Source organism: Phoca vitulina, unplaced genomic scaffold (assembly GCF_004348235.1).
Source record: "Phoca vitulina isolate PV1807 unplaced genomic scaffold, GSC_HSeal_1.0 scaffold69, whole genome shotgun sequence".
Classification (NCBI taxonomy): Eukaryota; Metazoa; Chordata; class Mammalia; order Carnivora; family Phocidae; genus Phoca; species Phoca vitulina.
The window spans coordinates 4251520-4275462 of record NW_022589772.1 but is presented as its reverse complement, the minus strand read 5'-3'; the positions used below and the strand labels follow the sequence as shown (position 1 = coordinate 4275462).

The following is a 23943-nucleotide window of genomic DNA, read 5'->3' as shown; positions in this document are numbered from 1 at the left end:
GTCATTTCCTTTTCTTTCTTGTGTGAGATTTAAGAGCTCTTTGTATATTTTGGATACAAGTCCTCTATCAGGTACGCATTTTGCAAATATTTTCCCTCAGTCTGTGGCTTGTCTTTTCATTCGCTCAACAGTGTCTTTTGCAGAGCAGGTTTTTACTTTTAATGAAGTCCAATTTATCAATTTTTTCTTTCATGGAGCGTGCTTTTGGTGTTGTATCTAAAAGCTCACGACCAAACCCAAGGTCACCTAGATTTTCTCCTGTGTTATCTTTTAGAAGTTTTATACTTATGTATTTTATATTCAGACCTTTGATCCATTTCGAGTTATTTTTGTGAAAGGTTTAAGGTCGGTGTCTACATTCTTTTTTTTTTTTTTTTTTTTTTTTTTGCATGTGGATGTCTAGTTGTTCTGGCACCATTTGTTGAAAAGATTATCCTTTTTCCAATGAAATGTCACTGCTCCTTTTGTCGAGATCAGTTTGCTATGTTTGTGTGGGTCTATTTCTGGGCTCTCTATTGTGTTCCATTGATCTATTTGTCTCTTCTTTCAACAACACCACACTGTCATGATTACTGTAGCTTTATAGCAAGTCTCAAAGATGGGTAGTGTCAGTCCTCCAACTTTATTGTTCTTCAATGTTGTGTTGGAAATTCTGGGTCTTTTACCTTTTCATGGAAACTTTAGAATCACTTTGTTTATTTTCACAAAGTAAATTGCTGGGATTTTGATTGGTATTATATTGAATCTATAGATCAAGTTGGGGAGAACTGGTATCTTGATAATATTGGGTCTTCCTATCCATGAGCACGGAATATCCTTTCCATTTATTTGATTCCTTTCCTGAGCATTTTGTAGTTTTCCTTACAGAGATCTTGTACACATTTTGCTAGATTTATACCTAAGTATTTTCATTTTTTTTTTTTTGGTGCTAATGTAAACGGTATTGTGTTTTTAATTACAAATTCCAGTTGTTCATTGCTGGTACATAGGAAAGCAATTGACTTTTATATATTAACCTTGTATCCTTCAACCTTGCTATAATTGCTTATTAATTTGGGGACGGTTTTTTAATTGATTCTTTAGGACTTTTTACACAGATAATCATGTCATCTGTAAACAAAGGTAGTTTTATTTCTTCCTTCCAAACATTTACACCCTTTGTTTCCATTTCCCATCTTACTGCATTAGCTATGACTTCAAGTACAATGTTGAATTGGAGTGGTCAAAGGAGACATCATCGCCTTGCTCCTGATCTTAGGGGGAAAGCACCTAGTTTCTCTCCATTGAGTGTGGTGTTAGCTATAGATTTTTTTTGTAGATGTTCTTCATGAAGTTGAAGAAATTCCCCTCTATTCCTAGTTTGCTGGACAGTGTTGGATTTTGTCAAATGCTTCTTATGCATCTATTGCTATAATCATGTGGTTTTTCTTCTTTAGCCTGTTGATGTGATGGATTACATTAACTGATTTTTGAATGCTGGAACAGCCTTGCATGTCTGGAATAAATTCCGTAATTTGTGGCTTTGTCATTACATTGTTGGATTCAATTTGCTAATATTTTGCTGAGGATTATTGCATTAGAGATATTGATCTGTAGTTTTCCTTTCTTGTAACATCTCTTCCTGGTTTTGGTATCAGGGTAATGTTGGCCTCATGGAATGAGTTAGGTAGTATTCTTTCTGCTTTTATCTTCTAAAACAGACTGAAGAGTGTCAGTATCATTTCTTCCTTAAATGTTTGGTCAATTTCACCAGTTCATCATCTGGGCCTGGTACTTTCTGTTTTGGAAGGTTATGAATTGTTGATTCAATTTCTTTAATAGATACAAGCTATTCAGACTGTCTATTTCTTCTTGTGTGAGTTTTGTTGAATTTTATCTTCCAAGGTATTGGTCCATCATTTCTAAGTCATCAAATTTGTGGACACAGAATTGTTCATTATATTCCTTTATTATCCTTTTGATATCAATGGGTCAGTAGTGATGATGGCTTTTCTTTCATTTCTGATATTAGTAATTCGTGTCTTCTCCCTTTTTTCTTAATTAACCTGGCTAGAGGTTTATTCTATGGATCTCTTCAAGGAACCAGTTTTGGTGTTATTGATTTTTCTCTATTGTTTCCCTGGTTTCACTTGCATTGATTTCTGCTTTAGTTTTTTAAAATTTATTTTCTTTTGCTTACTTTGGATTTGATTTGCTCCTATTTTTCTAGTTTCCTTTTTTAAGATGTTTTGTTTATTTATTTGACAGGGAGAGAGCACAAGCTGGGGGAGCAGTGAGGGAGAGGGAGAAGCAGGCTTTCTGCTGAGCAGGGAGCCCGATGCAGGGCTCCATCCCAGGACCCTGGCATCATGACCTGAGCCAAAGGCAGACGCCTAACCTACTGAGCCACCCAGGCACCCCTAGTTTTCTAGTTTCTTAAGGTGAAACTCAGATTGTTGACAGTAGATCTTTCTTCTTCTAATATCTTAATTCTATGCTATAAATTTCCCCTAAGCACTGCTTTTGCTGCATCCTGTGAATTTTGATAAGTTCTATCTTTATTTTCATATAATTCAAAATATTTTAAAATTTCTCTTGAGATTTCTTTGACTCATATGCTATTTTTAAAAGATTTTATTTATTTAATTATTTATTTATTTGCAAGAGAGAGAGAGAGAGAGAGAGTATGCACACAGAGATGAGCAGAGGGGGAGGGACAGGGAGAGAGAATCTGAAGCAGACTGCACTGAGCGCAGAGCCTGACATGGGGCTCAATCCCATGACCAGGAAATTGTGACCTGAACGGAACCCAAGAGTCAGAAGCTCAACTGACTGAGCCACCCAGGCACCCCAACCCATGTGCTATTTTGAACTGTATTATTTAATCTCTAAATATTTGGGGATTTTACAGCTATCTTTCTGTTATTGAGTTCTAGTTTCATTCCAGTGTGGTCTGAGAGGATACGCTGTATAGTGTCTATTATTTTTAATTTCGTAAGGTGTGTTTTATGACCTATGAATGTGGTCTATCTTGGTGGATGATTCACGTGAGCTTGAGAAGAATGTGTATTCTGCTGTTGTTAGATGAAATATTCTATAGAAGTCAATGAGATCTGGTTGATTGATGGTGTTGTTCAGTTTAATTATATCCTTACTGATTTTCTGTCTTCTGGATCTGTTAATTATTATAGAGAGGTGTAAAAGTCTCCAACTATAATAGCGGATTTGTCTGTTTCTCCTTGCAGCTCTAATAGTTTTTGCCTCACATACTTTGATGCCCTGTTAGGTGCATACACGTAATTTTCCTCGCTCTGAAAGTCTTCTTTGTCTGAAATTAATATAGCTACTCCCAGTTACTTTTGATTAGTGTCAGCATCCTATATCTTTCTCCATCCCTTTACTTTTAATCTATATGGACCTTTATATTTAAAGTGGGTTTCTTGTAGACAACATATAGTTGGGTCTTTTTTTTTTTTTTTTTTTTTTACCTACTACACTAGTCTCTTTTAATTGGTGTATATAGACCATTCACATTTTTTTATTTTTTATTTTTTTAAGATTTTTATTTATTGCTTTGAGAAAGAGAGAGAGAGAGAGAGAGGGAGTGTATGAGCAGGGGGAGGGGCAAAGGGAGAGGGAGAAGCAGACTCCTGCTGAGCAGGGGGCCCAACATGGGGCTCGATCCCAGGACCCCAAGATCATGAACTGACTGAGCCACGCAGGCACCCCCACATTTCTTTTAAAGATTTATTTATTTACTTGAGAGGGGGGAGGGACCGAGGGAGAGGGAGAGAAAGAATCACAAGAAGACTCCCCATTGAGTGTGGAGCCCAACATGGTGCTTGATCTCACAACCCTGAGAACAAGAGTTGGACACTCAACCAACTGAGCCACTCAGGCACCCCTCTGTTACAGTGTTTCTGATTTCTCACATTTCCGTTTGATTCTTTCTTAAGAGTTTCCATCTCCCTGTTTACATTCCCCACATAATTTGCATATTATCCACTTTCCCTATTAGAGTCCTAAGCATACTACTCATTGTTATTACAAATTCCTAGTCTGATAATTCCAAAATATTTTCTATAAACTGAATCTGGTTCTGATGCTTGATTTGTGTCTTCAGACTGTGTTTTTTTGCCTTTCAGCCCGCCTTTTACTTTTTTGTTGAAAACTGGACATGATGCATTGGATAAAAGTCCATTGGATAAAAGAAACTAAGGTAAATGAGCCTTTAGCACAAGGTTTTATGTTACCTTACCTAGGAATTAGGCTACTTGTACTCATTGTTGTAGCTATGATGTCAGAGCTAAAATTTGCTCTAATGTCCTTGTTTATTTCCTTCCTGTTTTTTTGGGCTTCCCTAGATACTCTTTCTTAAATAGTATCTGAGGTGTGCAGTTTTTTCAGCTGTAATCTCCTGTTATTACACAAGGGCCCTATCGATGTGGTGGTAAATTGTGGCAGGGGTTGGAGGGAGAAGCATTCTATAATCATACGATTAGTTCTCAGTCTTTTAGTGAGTCTTCGCCTCTGAGCTGTGACCTTCAAACGTGCTAATTATGTTTGCCCTCCTCCACCAGTGTAGACAGGAAGGCTAGTGGAGTTGGGTATTTCCTTTCTCCTCAGTTGGTTAGACTCCAATAAAATGCAAATCAGGTAAGTTCTGGTAAAATCATTTCCCTTGAGGGCAGGCCTTAATTAAGGAGAACAAAGAGCTTTGGGCTTATTTCAGAATGGTTACTTTTTCCCCTCCTGTGCCAGGAGCAGGAAGGAATTTTTTCCCCAGTCTTCATCCTGAGAACCTCATGAGGCTCCTGGAGGTAAAACTCGCAAAACAAAAAAAGTTTTTCTCTCAAGCCAATACATACTCCTTCTCCAGCAATATCCTTGCTCCTACCAGGACCCAGAAGTGGTGATTGTATTCACCAGGCTTTCCAGATTTCAGAGTAAAGAACATAGGGCAGGGGAGCCTGGGTGGCTCAGTCATTAAGCATCTGCCTTCGGCTCAGGTCATGATCCTGTGGTCCTGGATCGAGCCCCGCATCGGGCTTCCTGCTCTGCAGGAAGCCTGCTTCTCCCTCTCCCACTCCCCCTGCGTGTGTTCCCTCTCTCGCTGTGTCTCTCTCTGTCAAATAAATAAATAAAATCTTTAAAAAAAAAAAAAAGAACATAGGGCAGTTTGCCCTGTGACCTCAATTTTCTAATTGATTTAAGAGTTGTTCCTTCAGCTTTTTCTGTGTGACAATGGGAGTGACAACTTCTAAGCTCTTTACATGTCAGACCAGAAACCAGAAGCTCTTTCCAGTTTTTTTCTACGCATTTTCTATGCATTGTATAAAGGTTTTATCACAAAGTTAACAGCATATAGTACATATATTTTTTAAACTACATTCTAAAATTAACATATCATGAATATTTTTGTGCCATTAAATATGCCCTTATACTTCATGCTTAGTGGTGTGATTCTACACCAACACAGTGGAACCATAAGTTATTAACCAATCCCCTATTTGGGGGCTATCAGGTTTTTTTCATTTCCTTTTTTTAAAACAAATTTTTTAAAATAAATATCCTAGTGTATAAAGTTTTATATGCAACACTGGCTCTTTTCTTTATATAAGTTCTTAGAAGTAGATTGATTAGTCAAAGGTTTTGAATGCATTCCAATTCCTTAACTGTACTGTCAGACAGCCTTCCTGCAAAGCTCTACTAATTTACCTTTCCATCTGCAGTAGGTGAGAATGCCCAACACTGGATAATTTAATTGTGTAAAACTTTGCCAATTTGGACACTTGGGACGCTTCCATAATTTGGCTATTGTAAATAATTCTGAAATAAACATATGGGTGCATGTATCCTTTTGATTTAGTGTTTTTGTATTCTTTGGGTAAATACCCAGTAGTGTGATTACTGGACCGTAGGGTAGTTCTATTTTTATCTTTTTGAGGAACCTCCGTATTGTTTTCCACAGTGGCTGCACCAGTTTGCATTCCCACCAACAACATGTGAGGGTTCCTTTCTCTCCACATCCTTGCCAACACTTGTTTCTTATGTTCTTGTTTTTCGCCATTCTGACAGGTATGAGGTCCCACTGTAGTTTTGGTTTGCATTCCTCTGTTGATGAATAATGTTGAGCATCGTTTCAGGTGTCTGTTGGCCATGTGGATGTCTTCTCTGGAGAAATGTCTGTTCATGTCTTCTGCCCACTTTTTAATTAGATTGTTTTTTGGGTGTTGAGTTATACCAGTTCTTTATATATACTAAGCCTTTATCAGATATGTCACTTGCAAATGTCTTCCCCCATTCAGTAGGTTTTCTTTAGTTTTGCTGATTGTTTCCTTCACTGTACAGATTTTTATCTGGTGTAGGTCCAAGAGTTTGTGATACACACACACACACACACACACACACAATGGGATATTATTCAGCCATAACAAAGAATGAAATTTTGCCATTTGCAACAACATGGATAGAGCTACAGAGTATAATGCTAAGCAAAACAAGTCAGTCAGAGAAAGACAAATACAATGTGATTTCACTCATATGTGAAATTTAAGAAACAAAACAAATGAGCAAAGGGAAAAAAAAAGAGAGAGAGAGTCAAACCAAGAAACAGATTCTTACTATAGAGAAGAAACTGATGGTCACCAGAAGGGAGGTGTGTGGGGGGATGGGTGAAATGGGTGAAGGGGATTAAAGAGTACACTTATGATGAGCACCGAGTAATGTATAGAATTGGTGAATCACTTATTACACTCTTGAAACTAATATAATACTATACGTTAACTATACTGGAATTATAATTTAAAATTTAATAAAAAATAAGATAAAATTGCCGATTTGGTAGTAGAAAACAGAACTAGTATTTTTCTTTATCAGGAAGGTTGAATATATATTCAATTTTAATAAGTATTTATATTTCCCCTCTTGTTATATTACTATTTTTGTTAACATTGTTATATATATATATTTTTAAAGATTTTATTTATTTATTTGACAGAGAGAGACACAGCGAGAGAGGGAACACAAGCAAGGGGAGTGGGAGAGGGAGAAGCAGGCCTCCCGCGGAGCAGGGAGCCCAACGCGGGGCTCAATCCCAGGACCCTGGGACATGACCCGAGCTGAAGGCAGACACCTAACGACTGAGCCACCCAGGCGCCCCTGTTAACATTGTTATATTAATCTACATTTCTGAGCTCAGAGTAGGTGTTCAAAATCATGTGTTAACTGAAAGAACTCAGAAAATCAACATTACTTTTTAGGCAGAACTTGTGTGCTTTTCAGCCAAGTCTTAGAAATAAAATTTTCTTGGTATAGACACAAATTAAGACTCCTGATCCACAATATTCTAGAATGGAGTAGGAAATATTTTAAATATTCTAACAATCCCAGCATCTTTGATGAGAAATGTACTGAATTTCCCAAAACAAACATCTAAATGAGGCACCTTTTGCTACTTTCCACATGTGAGTGAGAGGCGAGTGACCATTTCTCTACAGTAAATTTATAATCTCACTCTCAAATACCTAGGTGATTTGCATTTCACATATATGACTTATCTAGACACTTCAGAAAGTATCTGGGTATACACTTAGAAGCAAATCCGCAAAGGGGGCTATTCAAGTGACATTATTAGACTAGCATAAATAATTTAAATAATTCTACTCATAGGGCGCCTGGGTGGCTCAGTTGGTTAAGCGACTGCCTTCGGCTCAGGTCATGATCCTGGAGTCCCGGGATCGAGTCCCGCATCGGGCTCCCTGCTCGGCAGGGAGTCTGCTTCTCCCTCTGACCCTCCTCCCTCTCATGCTCTCTGTCTCTCATTCTCTCTCTCTCAAATAAATAAATAAAATCTTTAAAAAAAAAAATAAAAAAAAATAATTCTACTCATATAAGTCTGCAGCCACTAAGACATAAATGTGGCTAAGCTAGAAGTTTGTTGATTTAAATCCACATTGCAAAGTAAGATGGAACTCTGTGTATTATGCATTTGATCCTGAATTACTGTACTTGCTTGAATTAGCTCCCTCGGAGATTGACATTAAATCTACCTACTCAAAATATGAAATTGGATGAGCGTTCACCATCAGCTACGCCATCCGCATGGTCGGATGATGTACCTACCCCTTACTAGATGAAAAAAAAATGTGATAAATCCAAGATTAAGACCCCTGAAAGACTAAGGAGCCACTAAAATAAGACAAGCTATCAAAGTGTGGGTTTCAAGTGGCTTTACATATTTTTTAAAACTCGCATCCAAATTATTAAAAGGTTTTAACTTGCAAGAAAGTCTGTTTCCAAAGAAACAGTATATACTTATGCCACAAGGAGAGTATCCTTTATATATTGCTATTAAGCAAGTTGCCATCTCATTTCTGAAATATCTTTAAGGTGGGTGATTTCACAGGCACTATTATTAAATGGATCTTTTCAATATATCTGAGCACCCCATATTCATGAAATCCATAGATCTACCCAAAATGACTCGTTTCACTCAATAGATTCCATTTGCCCCAAAGTCAGTCTCTAAAGAGTGTTGTTAGACAACGTATGAAAATTAAACGATCTGAATTTTCCTGCTCTAAATGTGGCTCAAAGTCCAAGAGGTAACTGGTAAGCGTAAAAAGCAGCCAGGGAACCAGGCCCTACACAACAGAGCCAGATGAGAATGGTCATAGCATTCTCAGTAATAACAAAAAGAGCAATTAGTATTTGTTGAACACTTTCCTATAAGCCAGGCTCGGTTCTAAGGGTTTCACATACACGAATTCACTAAATGCCCACGACAGCCCCATAAGGTAGGTTCCACTATTAGTCCCATCTTCAGTTAAGGAATTTGAGGCAGTGGGAGATTTGGTAACGTACCCAAGCTGACATGACTGGTCAGGGTATGGAGCTGGGATTCAAACCTAAGTAGTCTGACTTCAGACCCAAGGGCTGTAACCACTAGAGGATTCTAGCTTTTTCAGCTACATAGTTGTAAGGTACAGGTCACCCACTTTGAGAAATTGGAAAATAAAAGGCTTCCACACATTCTTGCCTAACATTTTCTCAAGTTACCCTTCCGTAAGACCGCCTGAAGCATCTTCGATTACCTTTTAAAGAATCAGGTGTTGTCCGCAGTAAAGTCAAGTCATAACCAAGTAGACTGTATAAAATGGTACATCTGGCAGGCTTTATTATGCATTTTGTGGATCTATCACTGTGATAAAGGCACAAAGTATAAAATAGTACCCACTCTTGCTTTGCTTTTTAGAGTCCACATACAAGTGAAATCACATGGTATTTGTCTTTCTCTGTCTGACTTATTTCACTTAGCATAATACCCTCTAGCTCCATCCATGTTGTTGCAGATGGCAAGATCTCATTCTTTTTGATGGATGAGTAATAGTCCGCTGTGTGTGTGTGGCGTGCACGCGTGCATGTGTGTATCCCACATCTTCTTTATCCATTCATCTACACTTGGGTTGCTTCCATATCTTGGCTATTGTAAATAATGCTGCAATAAACTTAGGGGTGCATATATCTTTTTGAGTTAGTGTTATCATTTTCTTTGGGTAGATACCCAGTAGTGGAATTACTGGATTATAGGGTAATTCTATTTTTAAATTTTTGAGGAACCTCTATAATTTTTTCCACACTGGTTGTCGAATCAATATGTTGTACACCAGAAACAAATAAAACATTGTATGTTAATTTTCCTTCAATAATTTTTTTAAAATGGGGACGCCTGGGTGGCTCAGTCGGTTAAGCGTCTGCCTTGGCTCAGGTCATGATCCCAGGGTCCTGGGATCGAGTCCCACATCAGGCTCCTTGCTCAGCGGGAAGCCTGCATCTCCCTCTGCTTGCCTCTTTCCCTCTCACTCTCTGTTTCTCTGACAAATAAATGAGTAAAATCTCTAAAAAATAATTTTTAAAATGTGTTTACAAGGCAAAAAAAAATAGTACCTATGCTGTCAAAGGGTTTGAAATCTAGTTGGGAAGATAGATTAGCCAAGCTGGAAGTTCTCTCGAAACCTAATAATACTCACATGGCCTTTCTTCCATATTATGGTACCAGCGGCTGGCAAACTATGCTTCTTGATGAAAATCTTACTCAAACACTAACTTCTGATAGAAACGTGGTCCTAACTGCAAACATAATAGTGTTTCATCATCTCAGCAATATAGGATTTGGCCAATTATGCCGCAGATAGAAATCCACAAACTCTTGGAAGGAGCAAACTCAGGAAATGGAGGCAGACACGGAGTGGAACTGTGATGCCACAGGAGTTACTAAACAAAGCTTCTGCAATTACCGACTCTGATTTTTTTTTTCAAACACATAACGAAAGTAAACACTATAATCCTTAAGACATGTTTTACCACAAGTGTCTAGGATTGAGCGGTTGGCACAATTACCGCGGATTTCTCGATGAGTATGCTGAACAATGATCAATTTTAAGAAGCTGTGGTAAAGTCAATTTCAGCACATGCTTAGAAGTCTGAACTTTTACAAAGTTTTTGGCATTAACCCAGGGGAGAATTTAATGAGTTGCACAGCATAATCGACCACACCTAAAGTCCCAGTATATCATCTTGGACAAGAAGCACATGTGAGCTGATTTTATTAAAACAACGATGACTCGCCAACTTCTAGAAGATACAGGCAAGGAAAAGTAAGCTTATCACTTGCCAGTAGCTGACAGATACCAGCTGGGGAATGCATGACTTACCACTAACTAATGGTATCTGCGAGCAGAACTTGGTCCCAAAGGAACTGCAACTAACATTTGAGATGGAGCTTCAACCTGCATTGTCATAGCTAATTTTCAAATGGTGCGGCTGGCCCTAATTAGAAGTGGCGATCCCTGCTACTTTAGGGGCCCCTGTTAACAGAAATAATGATGGTTAAAAGTAAATAGAGATGCGTCACTATGCCATCAATGTTTTGCCTGATTGTTACTGTCTAGTACCCAGGACTAGGTCAAAAGGTCAATAACTTCATCGCCAGTCTAAAAGCAAGAAAACATTCTTAGGAACTGTTTTTGGTAAGAGCTATTACTGTAGACACATCATCATGCAAGTATTACAATAATATTTACTTTATTATAACACATACAGTCAGTGAAAAGAGCGATGAATCTTTGCTGTTCATTATATAGTGGACAAATCAAGTACACAAGTTCCTTTTTAATTATTTTTAAAAGGCTATTATAGACTATAATAAGGCAGAAAAAATGAAAGCATAAATACTTCTGTCGTTTATCAAACTTGAAGCGGAGTGGAGGAAGGGCAAGACAAGATATCATAGTTACAGAAGAAAAAGGCTCCTATTTCTCTGGCAATTGGGTTCCTGGGATCGAAGTCCCTCTCAGATTTCCTCAGGGCTTCAAGACTTCATTTCCAGGTTATGGAAGCCAGGAAGAAGTCAAATTCTCCATCCTGTATATCCAGCTTATTCCTGTGTATCTGGAGTTGATTTACCTTATTCCTACTTAGATCATTTGCCTCAAATTAATTCAAATTCATATATATTGAGCAGCTTCTACCCATCACGACCCTCCCACTATCTGCGCCTTGTGGCTGTGTCAATTTTCTACTAGCAGGTGGGCAAACTCAATGAGAAGAAAAGAGTCCATATTTCAAAGAGGTTTGACAATGAGCAAGGCCATACCATTAGCTCAGATAAGAACTGGAGATTTTCCATGAAATCTCAATTTATTGCGCTCTTCTAGCCCCCCACTAGCATGGATAACTGGGAGTTGGCAGTATTCAACTCAGTCCTTACCATGAGGCCACGTGGAGGTCCTTTCACAGAAAGGCTGCTTGGCTGGTGAAACCTGACCTGAATATTTTTCTGGCTAAAATCATCTCTTACATGTCATCTGGCACAGGACTTTGGGTAAAAATCAAAGCTCTTGTTTGAACAAACAAGTTGTTCTTCCTATCAGCACCTTGGCGGCGCAAGTCTCTGCTGAAGGAGGTTTGCTTTCCATTTGGTCAAGAGTTCAAGATGTGCTCTTGAACTTTTTTCACAGCAGGATCAACTTTGCATGCCCTGCAACAGATATCGAAAAAAATCCAGCTTTCGCTTCAAACAACATGGGATCTATCACCATTGCAGGTGCATTTTCGAGAATCAATTGTGAATTGACATAATAAACCAAATTGGTTATAAGGCAGGGCTTCATTTTTAAAATATTAAATATTAAAATATTAAAATAATGTATATGTATGATAACATGTATGTATAGCTGAGCATGGAAAAAAAGACTAGTGAGCATGAGCGGGGGGAGGGGAGGAGGGAGAGGGAGAAGCAGGCTCCCGGCTTAGCAGGGAGCCTGATGCGGGGCTCGATCCCAGGACCCTGGGATCATGACCTGAGCCAAAGGCAGATGCTTAGCCAATGGAGCCACCCAGGCACCCCTGTTTTCATTATGTTTTTCTGGGTCCTCTGAATGTTTAACAATGAGCATCTATTTTATTTTTTTATTATTCTTTGGAGGTGACTTAGCTTTTCATTTTAGCATCTATTTTAAAATCAGAAAAAAAAGTCATGTTAATATAAAGCTTGCTTGGGTGTCTGATAACTGACAATCTAGTCTACGTGTAGATCATCTGAACTTAAAAGGATCTGGACCACACTGCCTTCACACTTACGGGAAGACTTTTATTGAGTTATAATTTACTACTTGCCCTCTTCCTTTACAGAGTCAATAAAGAAAGCCCATTCTTCTTTCATCTCTGAAACCAAGGTTACAGATGGTATCCTGTACTTCCCAAATGTGCCTTATTCAAACATCCCATGATCAATACTGCCTGAATGGGTGGGAGGTAGGAATAATCTCCGTAGATGAAACTGTAATTTTCTCTTGCCAGCCACCCCAAACTCCCTCTTTTTATCTTTTCGGAAGTGCAAGCCAAATTTAGAGTGTGAAAGCTATAGCGCGCCAAACCAGGTGTTAAGAACATCTACGCTTCCCACTTCCTTCAGAGGTGCTCTATTTCATTTCATCTTTAAAAATGTTAGCTTGCAGCTATTCTTTCATATGTAACCTGTATCTAATCCTTTTTAGAAGCAGGCAGGCTATAAATCTTAAAGGAATAAATGCTCTTCGCAATGACCTTGGGACAGTGATAAAAGTCCAGGTGTCCTCCGAGTACCCAAAGCCAGAGCCTTGTTTTCCCTCGTCCCACCCTCCTCGGTGCCTACTCTGGTGTCCTTTACTTTGCCATCCAGAAAGCAAGAATTTTCAGCTTATAAGTAGAGAATCCTTCGTTCAGAGAGCATGAATGACTCAACCAATACCACACAGCAAGCAACAGAACTGACCAGAAACCAGGTCTCCTGACTTAAAGCACAGTCCTCTTTCCATTAGACTCTGAGGACATTCCAGTCCTACTGAGAAGTCAGGGAAATCTAAGAAGCATGGACATAGAGGCACATATTTTTAACCTTCCTCACAAATTTCCTTTGGCTTAGCTTCTTCAGGTTCCTGAATAATGTTCGTGTTAATCCCTTTTAACTCCCCAATAGTATACCGCCTCTCTTAGGAATTCTGGTTACAAAGTTCTTTATTCATTCACTTGGATCACCCCTTATGTGGTAAGTGGCTGCCATGAGCAAAGGAATGGGCTTCTATTCAAGAGTATGAACTGGCTTTCCCCAGAGAATTGCTAGAAGCAAACCGGGGTCGTGAACAGAACACTGAATTTGAAGATCTGGGGTTTGGATCTAAGCTGACTCCAGAGCCTCCACACCCAACCCCACTGGCACCCCCCACATAAAAAATAAGAATGTACTTTGGGGGGGGCCTGAGTGGCTCAGTGGGTTAAGTGTCTGCCTTCAGCTCAGGTCATGATCTCAGGGTCCTGGGATCGAGTCCTGCATTGGGCTCCGTGCTCAGCGGGGAGTCTGTTTCTCCCTCTGCCTCTGCCCCTCTCCCCACTCATAGGTGTTCTCTCTCTCTCTCTCAGATAAATAAAATCTTAAAATAAAGAAGAATGTACTTTGCAAAGCATTAAGGTATCCAAAGTTAAGGTGTTCTCACTTTTGTCAACTTCCACCTATAAGGGCCTCTAAGAGAAGAGATCTACTCTTTTGCTTGCTTCTTTCTACCGTCCAGTAATCACATCAAATGTCCAAGTGAGAACCTAGAAGAGGAAAACTCAAGCCTCTCTGGTTGGTTTTCACAATAGAGAAGCTCAGGGTAGGCTCCATAACAGGCTCATTTTCAGCCAGATATGAACGTTGGAAGCTTTTCTCCTGAAGAGAAAAAATGAGTGAGATTCTAGTCCCTTAGAAGATCCAGCTAACTCACCTTGTACAGGAGGAACGGACTCCATGAAATACATGGACAATCCCTCTCCCCAGAACTTCTGCCAGACCTGGCCCAGGCTGGTCCTTTGGAAATACATAACTGAATATTCCCCACATCTCACTCCTTCCACCTCACTTTGATGGATCGTTCATTACCCACGTTAGAACTGCCAAAAGAGGCAAACTCTTCAGTTCGCCTGTCCCATATTTGCATGAATTATCATGCGCTGAATGTTACGCTCCTTTGAACTTCAAAAGAGCTTCCCGGCCTCTTTGACTACAACTTTAACAACAGAGCATAATGGAGTTACAGAAAGACTCCTCCCCACCCCCCACCCCCCACCCCCCACTATGGACTTCAAACCTTGCTGATTCTGGACAGTAACAGACTTTTCTATAAGCCACACAGGGCTCCATCATCCATTGCAATGAGCCATCAGGATTCCCTGGGTTCCAGAACCAGTCTTGTCCCCTGGGAGAGCAATATAACTATGGCTAATTAGCTACTAGCGAGTGGCAGCATCCAGCCCTCCCTTTCGTTGTGAAAACAGCTTTTTGCAAATATGGCCCTTTCTCCAGAACTCTTCCGATTCTACACCAATTGAGTGAGCATCTTTGACCAAATGGCATGCCCCCTCCTTCCACCCTGACACCCAAGACAGGAGAGCAAACAGGCTACAGAGAGTCTGCATTGACATAGGAGCTTATACTGAAACCAACCCATGAAGGGTCAAAACCCTTGGCTTCCTTGTGTAAAATGGCATCAGGCAGCAAGGAGAGATGGGAGGGTTTATTACCTTTACAATTAACACGTTACCCGGAGTTTTCCCAGATTTTTATCCCTGTTTTAAAAGTCATACTTGCCAATTGTGGAAACTCCAGAATAAACAGAGGCACAGAGATGAGCAAAAAGAAGTCATGAGCCTACCACCCACAGATTAAAAAAAAAATTAGCTCCCCACTGCACACCACACACGACTATAAATTTCGGATGGAATAGAGAACTATGGGTAAAACCCGACATTATGGAAGCAGAAGAAAACATAATAGAGCGAGTGGTAAGGACCTCCTTAGGAAGAAGAAGAAATTCAGAAGCCATAAAGGAAATAAATAACAGATCTGATGACACCAACATTTAAAACCTCTCTATGGGCAAATCCAACTTAAAGTTTAAAGGACCTGGCAGATGGGGAAAATAATATTTTAAACACAAAAGGTTACTAACAAGGTTCGAAATAACAAAATGTTAATAAGTAAGTTTTTACCAACCACCAAGACAAGCAATGTAACTGCAAAATGGGCCAGTCACTGAAGAAATACAATTGGCTTGAAAACGAATGACAAAGATATGCCGGTAATAGGAAAATATCACAGCAAAACTGAAATATGATTTCCACTATTAAATGGGCCCCAAGATACAAAGATTAATTATATTTTTGGTGAAGGAGTTAGAGAAGGACACTCATACATAGACAGTGGAAGTAGAAATGAACACAACTCATTTTGAAGGATAATTTGACAGTGCTTACCAAGGTGAAAAGTGAACATCCACACTGACCAAATGATTCCTCACAAATACTTGCCTAAGTGTCCGAAGGTGTTCATCAATGCCTTAGTTGTAAGAGCAAAAACTGGAAGCAACCTCAATATATACAACTAGCGACTGGTTAACTAAACCAGGGCACGCGTGTATGACCGGAAACTACACAGGCATGAGAAAGAATACGGTACCGTTATATGGCAAGGCTCTGACATGGAAGGATGTCCCAGACACATATCTGAATAAAAGTTACAGAAAAATACATATCATACCCCATCTTCGTAAAAGAAAAAAACCTTACAAACATGTATGTGTGTTGTTAGGACGCAGAGGGAAGAGTTTGGAAGAACACATAGCAAACTGTTAGTAATGGCTTCCCCTGGGAGGAGGGTTGGTAGCTGAGGGACACACATTCTTATAAAGCCCAGATACTTTCAGATTGTTTTGCATGATGACTATCATTAATTTTAAAATTTAAGAAGTTTAAAAAGGAGGTAAGCATTTCGCAGGGCTCTCAGATTTGTAATATGCAATGTTTTTAATGGTAGCATGATAGTACATTACACAGATCATTTATGTAACCATTCCCCAGTGGACTGACATTTCCACTGCTTCTGACTTCTCACTGTTAGAGCTACAGTACAAATCTCCGTGCATGCATTGTGTGTGTGTGTGCGCGCGTGTGTGTGTGTGTGTGTATCAAGGCAACGTACAGAGGGCATATGCTCTGAGATTTCCCCTTTAGTGGAGATAACTTAGCACATGTCCTCGAGACAGTTAGCTTGGGCGTGGCCACACGGAATGATCCTGAGCGGCTCATTCAGGGGATGACCATGCCCTTAGCCTCATCATCTGACTGTAAAGCTGAAACACGAGGAGAGAACTGGGGCCCTAAGCCATCTACTATGTAATCATTTTGACACCAACCGAGTATCAAAAGGGCTTGGGACAAATTCATAGGCAGCAGAAGCCATTAGAAAGGGATAGTGTGGGGCCTGTAAATATTTTTGAAGTCCGATTTTTCTTTGGTTTGTCAAGTAAGCTCAAGGTTACATGGACAGTATTCCTCAAGTCTTCGTACATATGGAAGACTTCCCAGAAGAGATGGTCTTCCGAGAGTTGCAAGCTTCCCCTATGACGCCATCAGTAACAGGTCATAAGAGAGCAAGGATCTTAGGCCCAGCTGGGTTGTAAGCAGAGCTGAAGATGAATGGACAACTTTTCTATCACAGCCACTTAAAGGAGAGCTTTCTGACAGGACAGAAAGTGATGCAGAGTTTCCTAGCTGATCCCTGGGCCCTGCCAAACTTCCTCTCATGTCCCCATCACGCTAGATAACACCACAGGTCACTCACGCTCAGAAGCCTAATCAAAAGCACCCCTTCTCCCGGGAAGAAGACAGGGGGGACTATGAAAAGCGTAGTGGGACAGAAATACACGTCATGGTGGAATGAATTTGGCACCGTTCTCCCTGTCCACGAGCCTCACGCTGGCTATAGTCAACTTGCACTGATAAAGGAGATAAATGTTTCAGTGATGGGCTTCACATGCTGCTGCAGCCCCTACCAGGAAGATTTTCACAGTTCCTTCTCATGAATAAGTTCAGTGGAGCAGAGAATGCCCCTCTTGGCCCAGCTCCAGTTTGTGCTGCTTTTGATGCAGCCAAAGAGGGGAACCAAAGCGGTGGTTTTTCCTTCCAATTTAGAGCGAGCGTCCACCCCAGAGAAGGCTGCAAGTGGCCCCAAGAAGGTGAGGTTCGGACTTGCAGCAAAGCCCCTAACGAGAGCAGCGATGTCAACGGTTACGCATAAATCTCCCAAACGTGGCAGCCAGGAGGGTTAATTATACCCCCTTCCTGCCACTCGGCTTTCTCCAATGTGTTAGCCCATCACACGGATCGCTGACTTTCTAGAAATATTCCCTGGCTTTGCGGGGACGTTCTTTCAATAAACGGCATCCGATTTGCTCACGGTCCCTGGAATCTCAATTTCCTCAAAGGATTTTTCATCTGAATCCAGTTCATGTGAAGGTTTTTTCTTTCTTCGTTTTGCGGCATAAGGGAATAGGCAGAGCCTGCCTTACTTTTTCTTTTTCGTTTTCTTTTTTTCTTTTCTGTGTTATTCTTTTACATAAACTGAAAACCTTTGCTGAAGAGTCTGAAATTTGGGAAAAAATCCAGCTCATCTGTCAGATATTTCTAGAGTTACGTAAAATGGAATGAGATTTGTACAGCTTAGAACAGGAAAAGGAAAATAGGCTAATGTGTCATGTGTTCTAGGAGATGAAAACTATATGATAATCAGAAAAACAGCCCCAAATGTAGTTGGCCCGATTCAGAGCACTCATTCTTTTATCAACTCATGCATAAACCAGTAACATTCACTTTCTTCTCTTAGAATAATGGTATGGCCACATTTGGGCTAAATCACGATCCCTACAGATTATAACCACATTTTCAAAGAAATTACAATAAAGTATCTTGTTTGTTAAACTCAAGACACTTACGTTTTACTTGTTCTGTTTTGCTTCCTTCTAGGAAAAGAAAGAACAGCAACAAGGAGAAGATACATTTCATGCCTCCCATTTTCCACTTTTTTCTCATCTTCACCACTGCAAAAGGCCGCTCAAAACTTTCAGGGCCCAGTGTATTCAAGCTGCTGGGAAGAAAGCAAGAAAAAAAGACTTAGGTCGTCTGAAACTGATGGGAGATCACCGATGCTTACGCTTTTAACTTGTCAGGGGGGAAAATACTAGAGGATTTCGTAAGCGTAAGCACTGTTTTCCTGTGTAAGAAAGAGCACTTGCCTCTCCTGTCTTGCAAAGATTAAGGGGGGAAATTCAAGCAGATGAACATGCATTCCTATCCAATGCTAAGGCTAAAATCCTTACAGGCAAGTCATAGGAAAATAAAAATAAATTTTGAAATCATCCTTTCTAACAGAATTAGAGTTGATTTCCCAAGAGATTTTCTTTGGGAGAAAAGGGAAATGGGTTTGCAAAACGGCTCCTCTGGCAACCAAGATAAAAATAATAGGCATGGGACCCAAACAATTTCTGAAATGCAAGTTAACTCATCTTAGCTTCAAGACTACTGCTATTTATTAATCCTTCAGGGATGAGGCATAAATTGGTCAGTGTTTCTCCTGTGTCTTCTATGAGATCTATAAAGATGTGCAGTTGGGTTACTTACGTTGGAAAAGATGGATATACTTAGCAAATGGATACAAGTAAACACCTTAATGGTTCAGACATATTGCTCTCATGTGAAGTCCACTGCAAAATGGAAACTTCTAGTGGGCCATTTTTAAGGGACATTAGGCCAATTTAAATAGATAATGTGTTCACACTGCACCACCATGCAGAAGACTATCAAAGCAACTATAATTCTTAAAAGTATGAGACTTGCATTTCTAGTCTAAGGGGTGGAAATCTTAAACCTTTTGAGCCTTAAAACACAGAAAGCTTGCTCAGGTCCAGCCACAGGTCATTTCCATAGATTTTAGAGTCCACAAAACGCTTCCAATGGATGATTTGAAAGTATGCAGATGTCCGAGAAACACCACATTTCAATCCGGGGTTAACCCCAATGGGAATTAAGCGCATTGATCTTTTCTGAGGGGCCAACCTGAATACTGAGTATAAAGAGCTGGCAGAAAAGCAAGATGATCATTCCGGAGAACTGAACTATCTTTGGGCCGCGATGGGGATGCCACAGCTCCTACTTGAAATGCTATGAACTTATCCGGATAAATTGAAAGCCACTGTTTGAAATTATGGCTATGTAACCTAAGTAGAAAATACAGAATAACTTGTGCCATGATTTGCAGCACCCGTCTGCCTTCTCTACCTCCTTCCTGCTCCTTCTTTTTTTTTTTTTTTAAGATTTTATTTACTTATTTGACAGAGAGAGAGCATGAGCGGGGGGCTGGAGCAAGGGGAGAGGGAGAAGCAGGCTCCCCGCTGAGCAGGGAGCCCGATGTGGGGCTCGATCCCAGGACCCCGGGATCATGACCTGAGCTGAAGGCAGTCGCTTAACCTACTGAGCCACCCAGGCGCCCCTTCCTGCTCCTTAAACAAGGGCCAAATTCTCATAGGACATGTTCCTAGCATCCCAAAGACCTCGGGTCTGACATCTTGGTCCCCTCTGCGAGCTTGTGGTCCAGCTTCAATCACTCAGCACGTCTCTGTCCTCTGAGAGCTACCAGGTCCCCCTTGAAGCAAATCATTTCCATGAATGGTTTAACACAGCTGCCCAGCCCAGCGAGGTTCTTTCTGAGCCTACTTTAATAAGCTTATCCCCCAAGCCTTCGAATGAGAAAGATTTTCTAACCACTGAAATCCAATTTATCACAATCACATATGGATCTCAGGGGGTATTTCTGAAACCACAGTTTTCGGGTCTCCCCATGCAAGAAGCAACAGGGTTGTTTTTCTTGTACAATGGTTGGGCGATTCGGTGAACAGTAGCATTGCTTCATAACTCAAGCTGGCAAGAAAACGGCTCTCAGAATTTTTTTTGCTTTTCGTGGGTCCCAACTAATGTTATGAGCAAATAGAAAAGTTGGTGACGAGAGAGCAATTAATCTCTTTTGGCGTTCCTGTCATCTGTGTGGCCTCCCAGGCTGTGATGGAGAACATCAGAAAATGAATCGCTTTATAAATATTCACTTTTGATTTACAAGATCTGAAGTCCTGTCTTTGTATTCTGTGCAGAAATATAAACTGAGAAGAATTCCCTCCCCAGGACTCTTCCCGGTTCACTGTCGCCTGATCCCTTTAACTTTTTCTTTTGGGGGAGGGAGGTGGTTTCAAGACATTTGTTGGGACTGCAGCAATAAACCTAAGCGAGCATTGCTCAGCAAACATGCCGACTCTTATACTTGCAAAGAGCCAAACTGTCCTTAATTTTTCAAATTATACTTTGACCCAGTTAACTGGAGTTATTTCTGCATTAACTCTCTGCTTCACTCGGGCTGCTGTGCCATTGAACTTGCACTGACTCTCCTACAGGTTACTTAGAAATGTAGCCACAGACCTGTTTGGGGGGGATCCAGGCTCCCCACCCCCAAGAAAGCAAGTAAGAACACAAAATCCTGCAACTAACCCTGGGGAGGGGGGCGGCTTACAAGAGAACAAGAAGGGGCGCCTGGGTGGCTCAGTCATTAAGCGTCTGCCTTCGGCTCAGGTCATGATCCTAGGTTCCTGGGATCGAGCCCCGCAGGCATCGGGCTCCCTGCTCCGCGGGAAGCCTGTTTCTCCCTCTCCCGCTCCCCCTGCTTGTGTTCCCTCTCTTGCTGTGTCTCTCTCTGTGTCAAAAAAATAAATAAAATCTTTAAAAAAAAAAAACAAAAACAAGAGAACAAGAAACATGTCAGAACCTACAGAAGTGTATCCATTCAGGTGCCTCCATGAAACAAGCATTCACAGTTCATTTGCATCAAGCAAAGGGACCGAAGGCTCCTTGCCCGGCCGGAACCACAAGGCAATCTGGGCCATCAAGTGTCAGAAGTCCAGACCTTCTCAGAAGAGGTCTCCTGGGTAGAAGAGAACCAGAGAGACTTTCCCAAAGGCAGGCTAAGGGATGAGCACGTCAGCCAGTTCTTCACGGCCCACAGTGTCTCTTTAATCCTCCCGAGAGGCTTGACTGACCTTGTAAACTCACATTCACTGTCTTCTGTGGGACAGCACCCCCCCGGGGGGGAGGGTAGTGCTTCTCTTTGGGACAAACAACAAGAAGACACTGGGGTCTCAGTGACCGCGTCCATCCGCTGAGAGCCTCTCCCCACTCCACCACCCAACAAGAAAAGCTCAGTTCACAGGTGGGAGGCGGTTCTAGCCCAGGGTGTCTCTTGGCCGAGGCAATGCCTTCACTGCTGCTTATGACTGAGAAACAATGCCTTGCATTTGGCTTGCAAAACACCTTGCTAGCCATCATTTCATTCTATTCCCCACAACAACTCCACCTTCAAAATGGGCCCCCTGCAGCCCGGAGAACTCAACCCAGCCCATTCTCATAGAGTTAGTGGCAGGGCCGGCCGGGAGGGTCTGGAAGGCAGGCTTTCCAGGCCCTAAGCTCTGGCAGTGCTCCGTTGCTTCCTGAGCCTAGCGTCTCAGGCTCTGACCCCAGTGGTCTGGGCCGGAAAATGAGACAGATGTCCAGGGGCTAGAGGAGCCTCTCGCCCCCGTCCACCCTGTTTCATTAACTTTAGCCCATATTAATCTCCCGCTGGTCCAGGGCACTTCAGCAAGCGAGAAAAAAAGGCTCTCGGGACACAGGCAGTAACGAAGGGGACTGCAGAAGCCGTTAGGTGGCTGGCCAAGTGGCCTTCCCCAAGCGCCAGAGCCTGGAGATAAGCAGGCCAAGCGGCGAGTGGCAAGTGGTGAGTTCGAATCCAAGGTCCCTAACCTGCCCGGGGTCCTGCGCCTGGGAGCCCACCTCCAGCCCGGGCCGCTGGCGGCTGGACCCGAGAGCAAGTTGGGGTGGCAGGTCAGGGGAGTTCGGGGCGCCCCGGGGGACCGTGCAGGGGCGGCTCGGGCCAACAGAAGACACCCCACCTGTGCAAAGGCTGGAAAGGAAGGTAGAGGGAGCGGGCATCGGGCACTGCTCACTGACCTGGCCACTGGCCTGCTCCGTCTTCCACGCGTGCACGCGCTCCGAGCTCCCCGGGGCGCTCCTCCGAGGTCTGGGGCTCGCAGGTTGTGGCGAGAGCTAGAGTGCGCGCGAAGGGGGAGGGGGGACTCCAAAGTGGGTGGGAGGAAAAACATCACCGCCCTCACACCACGAGGGAGCAGCGGCTCGCTCGGCTCCCGGGGGCAGAGCCAAGGCGCGGGCGCGGCGGCCCGGGGCCACCTGCCCGCCCGCCGCCCGCTCCCCACTTGGCCCGAGAGGCCGGCCGCCCGGCGCAGGCGGGAAGTCCGCGGGCGCGCAGCCGCCGCAAGCCCGCAGCCGGGTCTCCGCCCCGGCACAGCGCCCTTACTCCTGCTCCGCGGGCCCGAAAGTTAAGAAATCGGGAGAAAGTGTGAGGCTCAGCCGGCGACTTTCCCATCACGCAGCGCCCCCACTGCACCCCCCCTCCTCTGGCTAAGCCAGCGTTGGGGTCTTAAAGGGACCGCACCTCTCCTCCGGCCCCTCCTCCCCCTCTGCGCTGGAATGCACCTAGGAGCTCCCCACCACTCGCGCGGGCCCTGGAGACCCCGGCTACCCTCCGACCTCGCTGTCTGGAAGCCCGCAACCCCTGTCCTCCGGCTCAGGGCCCCTCTGGGTGCACCTGGTCCGGCCCCGCGCCAGTGCGCGGGACGCTGGAGGAACTGGCCTCGCAAATTACGCCCCAGCAAGCTGCTTATCATTTCGGGGCGTTTCCCAATCCACACCGCGGCTGGAAAAGTGGCAAAGTGTCGGTGTCCTTAAAGGCAGGGTGGAGACGGGTGTCTGTGTGGAGGGAGAGGGGACGATTTAGAAATCTGCTTTCTCCCACAAAGAGGGCCCCCGCGCCTCATGGAAAGGGCCTTTACTAACTGTTCGGGGTCTTGAAGAAAATTTGGAGTGGCCCACCACAGCCACCACTGTTCTAGCAGTCCCTGGGATTCTGAGTTGGGCCAAGAACCCAGCCTTGAAATCACAATAGCCCTGCGGATGGCTTGGTGAGCCTGAGACAGACTAGTGCAAAGTTGTGTTTATTTGATGAGCAGTAGTTACAAAGAATTCTCAGAATCCTCTAAGGGCCCCAAAGTGCTGCCTTGACAGACAGTACCCATTTATATTTTAAGCCCCTAAATTTGGAGGAGAGCTACAGGGCTTTTTTTTTTTTTCTTTTTTTAATATGGAACTGGATCATATTGTTATTTCTAACATCTATATATCTTTATGGCTTATGGATTACTTTCGTATACATCATCATTACTTTTTTAACCCCTCACCACCAACTATGAACTATCTGTGGCCTCAAGTGTTAGAGTCAGTCGGTAGGGATCTCCTGGACCATGGAGCTCAACATCTTCATGTCGCAGAAGAGGAAATGGATGGGGTGGAGGGAGGTGATGTATCCAAGGTCATGCAGCTAGTAAATGACAGATTTGAGATTCTGTGTCAGGTTTCCTGACTTTCAACCCACTACTCTCTGAT

The 23943-nt window shown here is 42.5% G+C and overlaps 1 protein-coding gene across 5 annotated transcripts in view; it reads right to left on the bottom strand.

The window, feature by feature from the left end:
- CHRDL1 (chordin like 1) overlaps positions 1–22797 on the bottom strand; it is a 112787-nt gene extending 89990 nt beyond the window's left edge. For 2 of the 5 annotated variants that reach the window (XM_032392773.1, XM_032392777.1), the window contains exons 1-2: positions 22435–22796; positions 18327–18478 (exon numbers count right to left, since the gene is read on the bottom strand). In XM_032392773.1, the coding sequence (XP_032248664.1) occupies positions 18327–18478; positions 22435–22586 (304 nt within the window). In that variant the 5' untranslated portion in view covers positions 22587–22796. Of the gene's footprint in view, positions 1–18326; positions 18479–22434 lie in introns of all 5 variants that reach the window. The other 3 variants (XM_032392776.1, XM_032392775.1, XM_032392774.1) reach the window with 3 other exon arrangements.
- Between the last annotated feature and the right edge of the window lie 1146 nt (positions 22798–23943).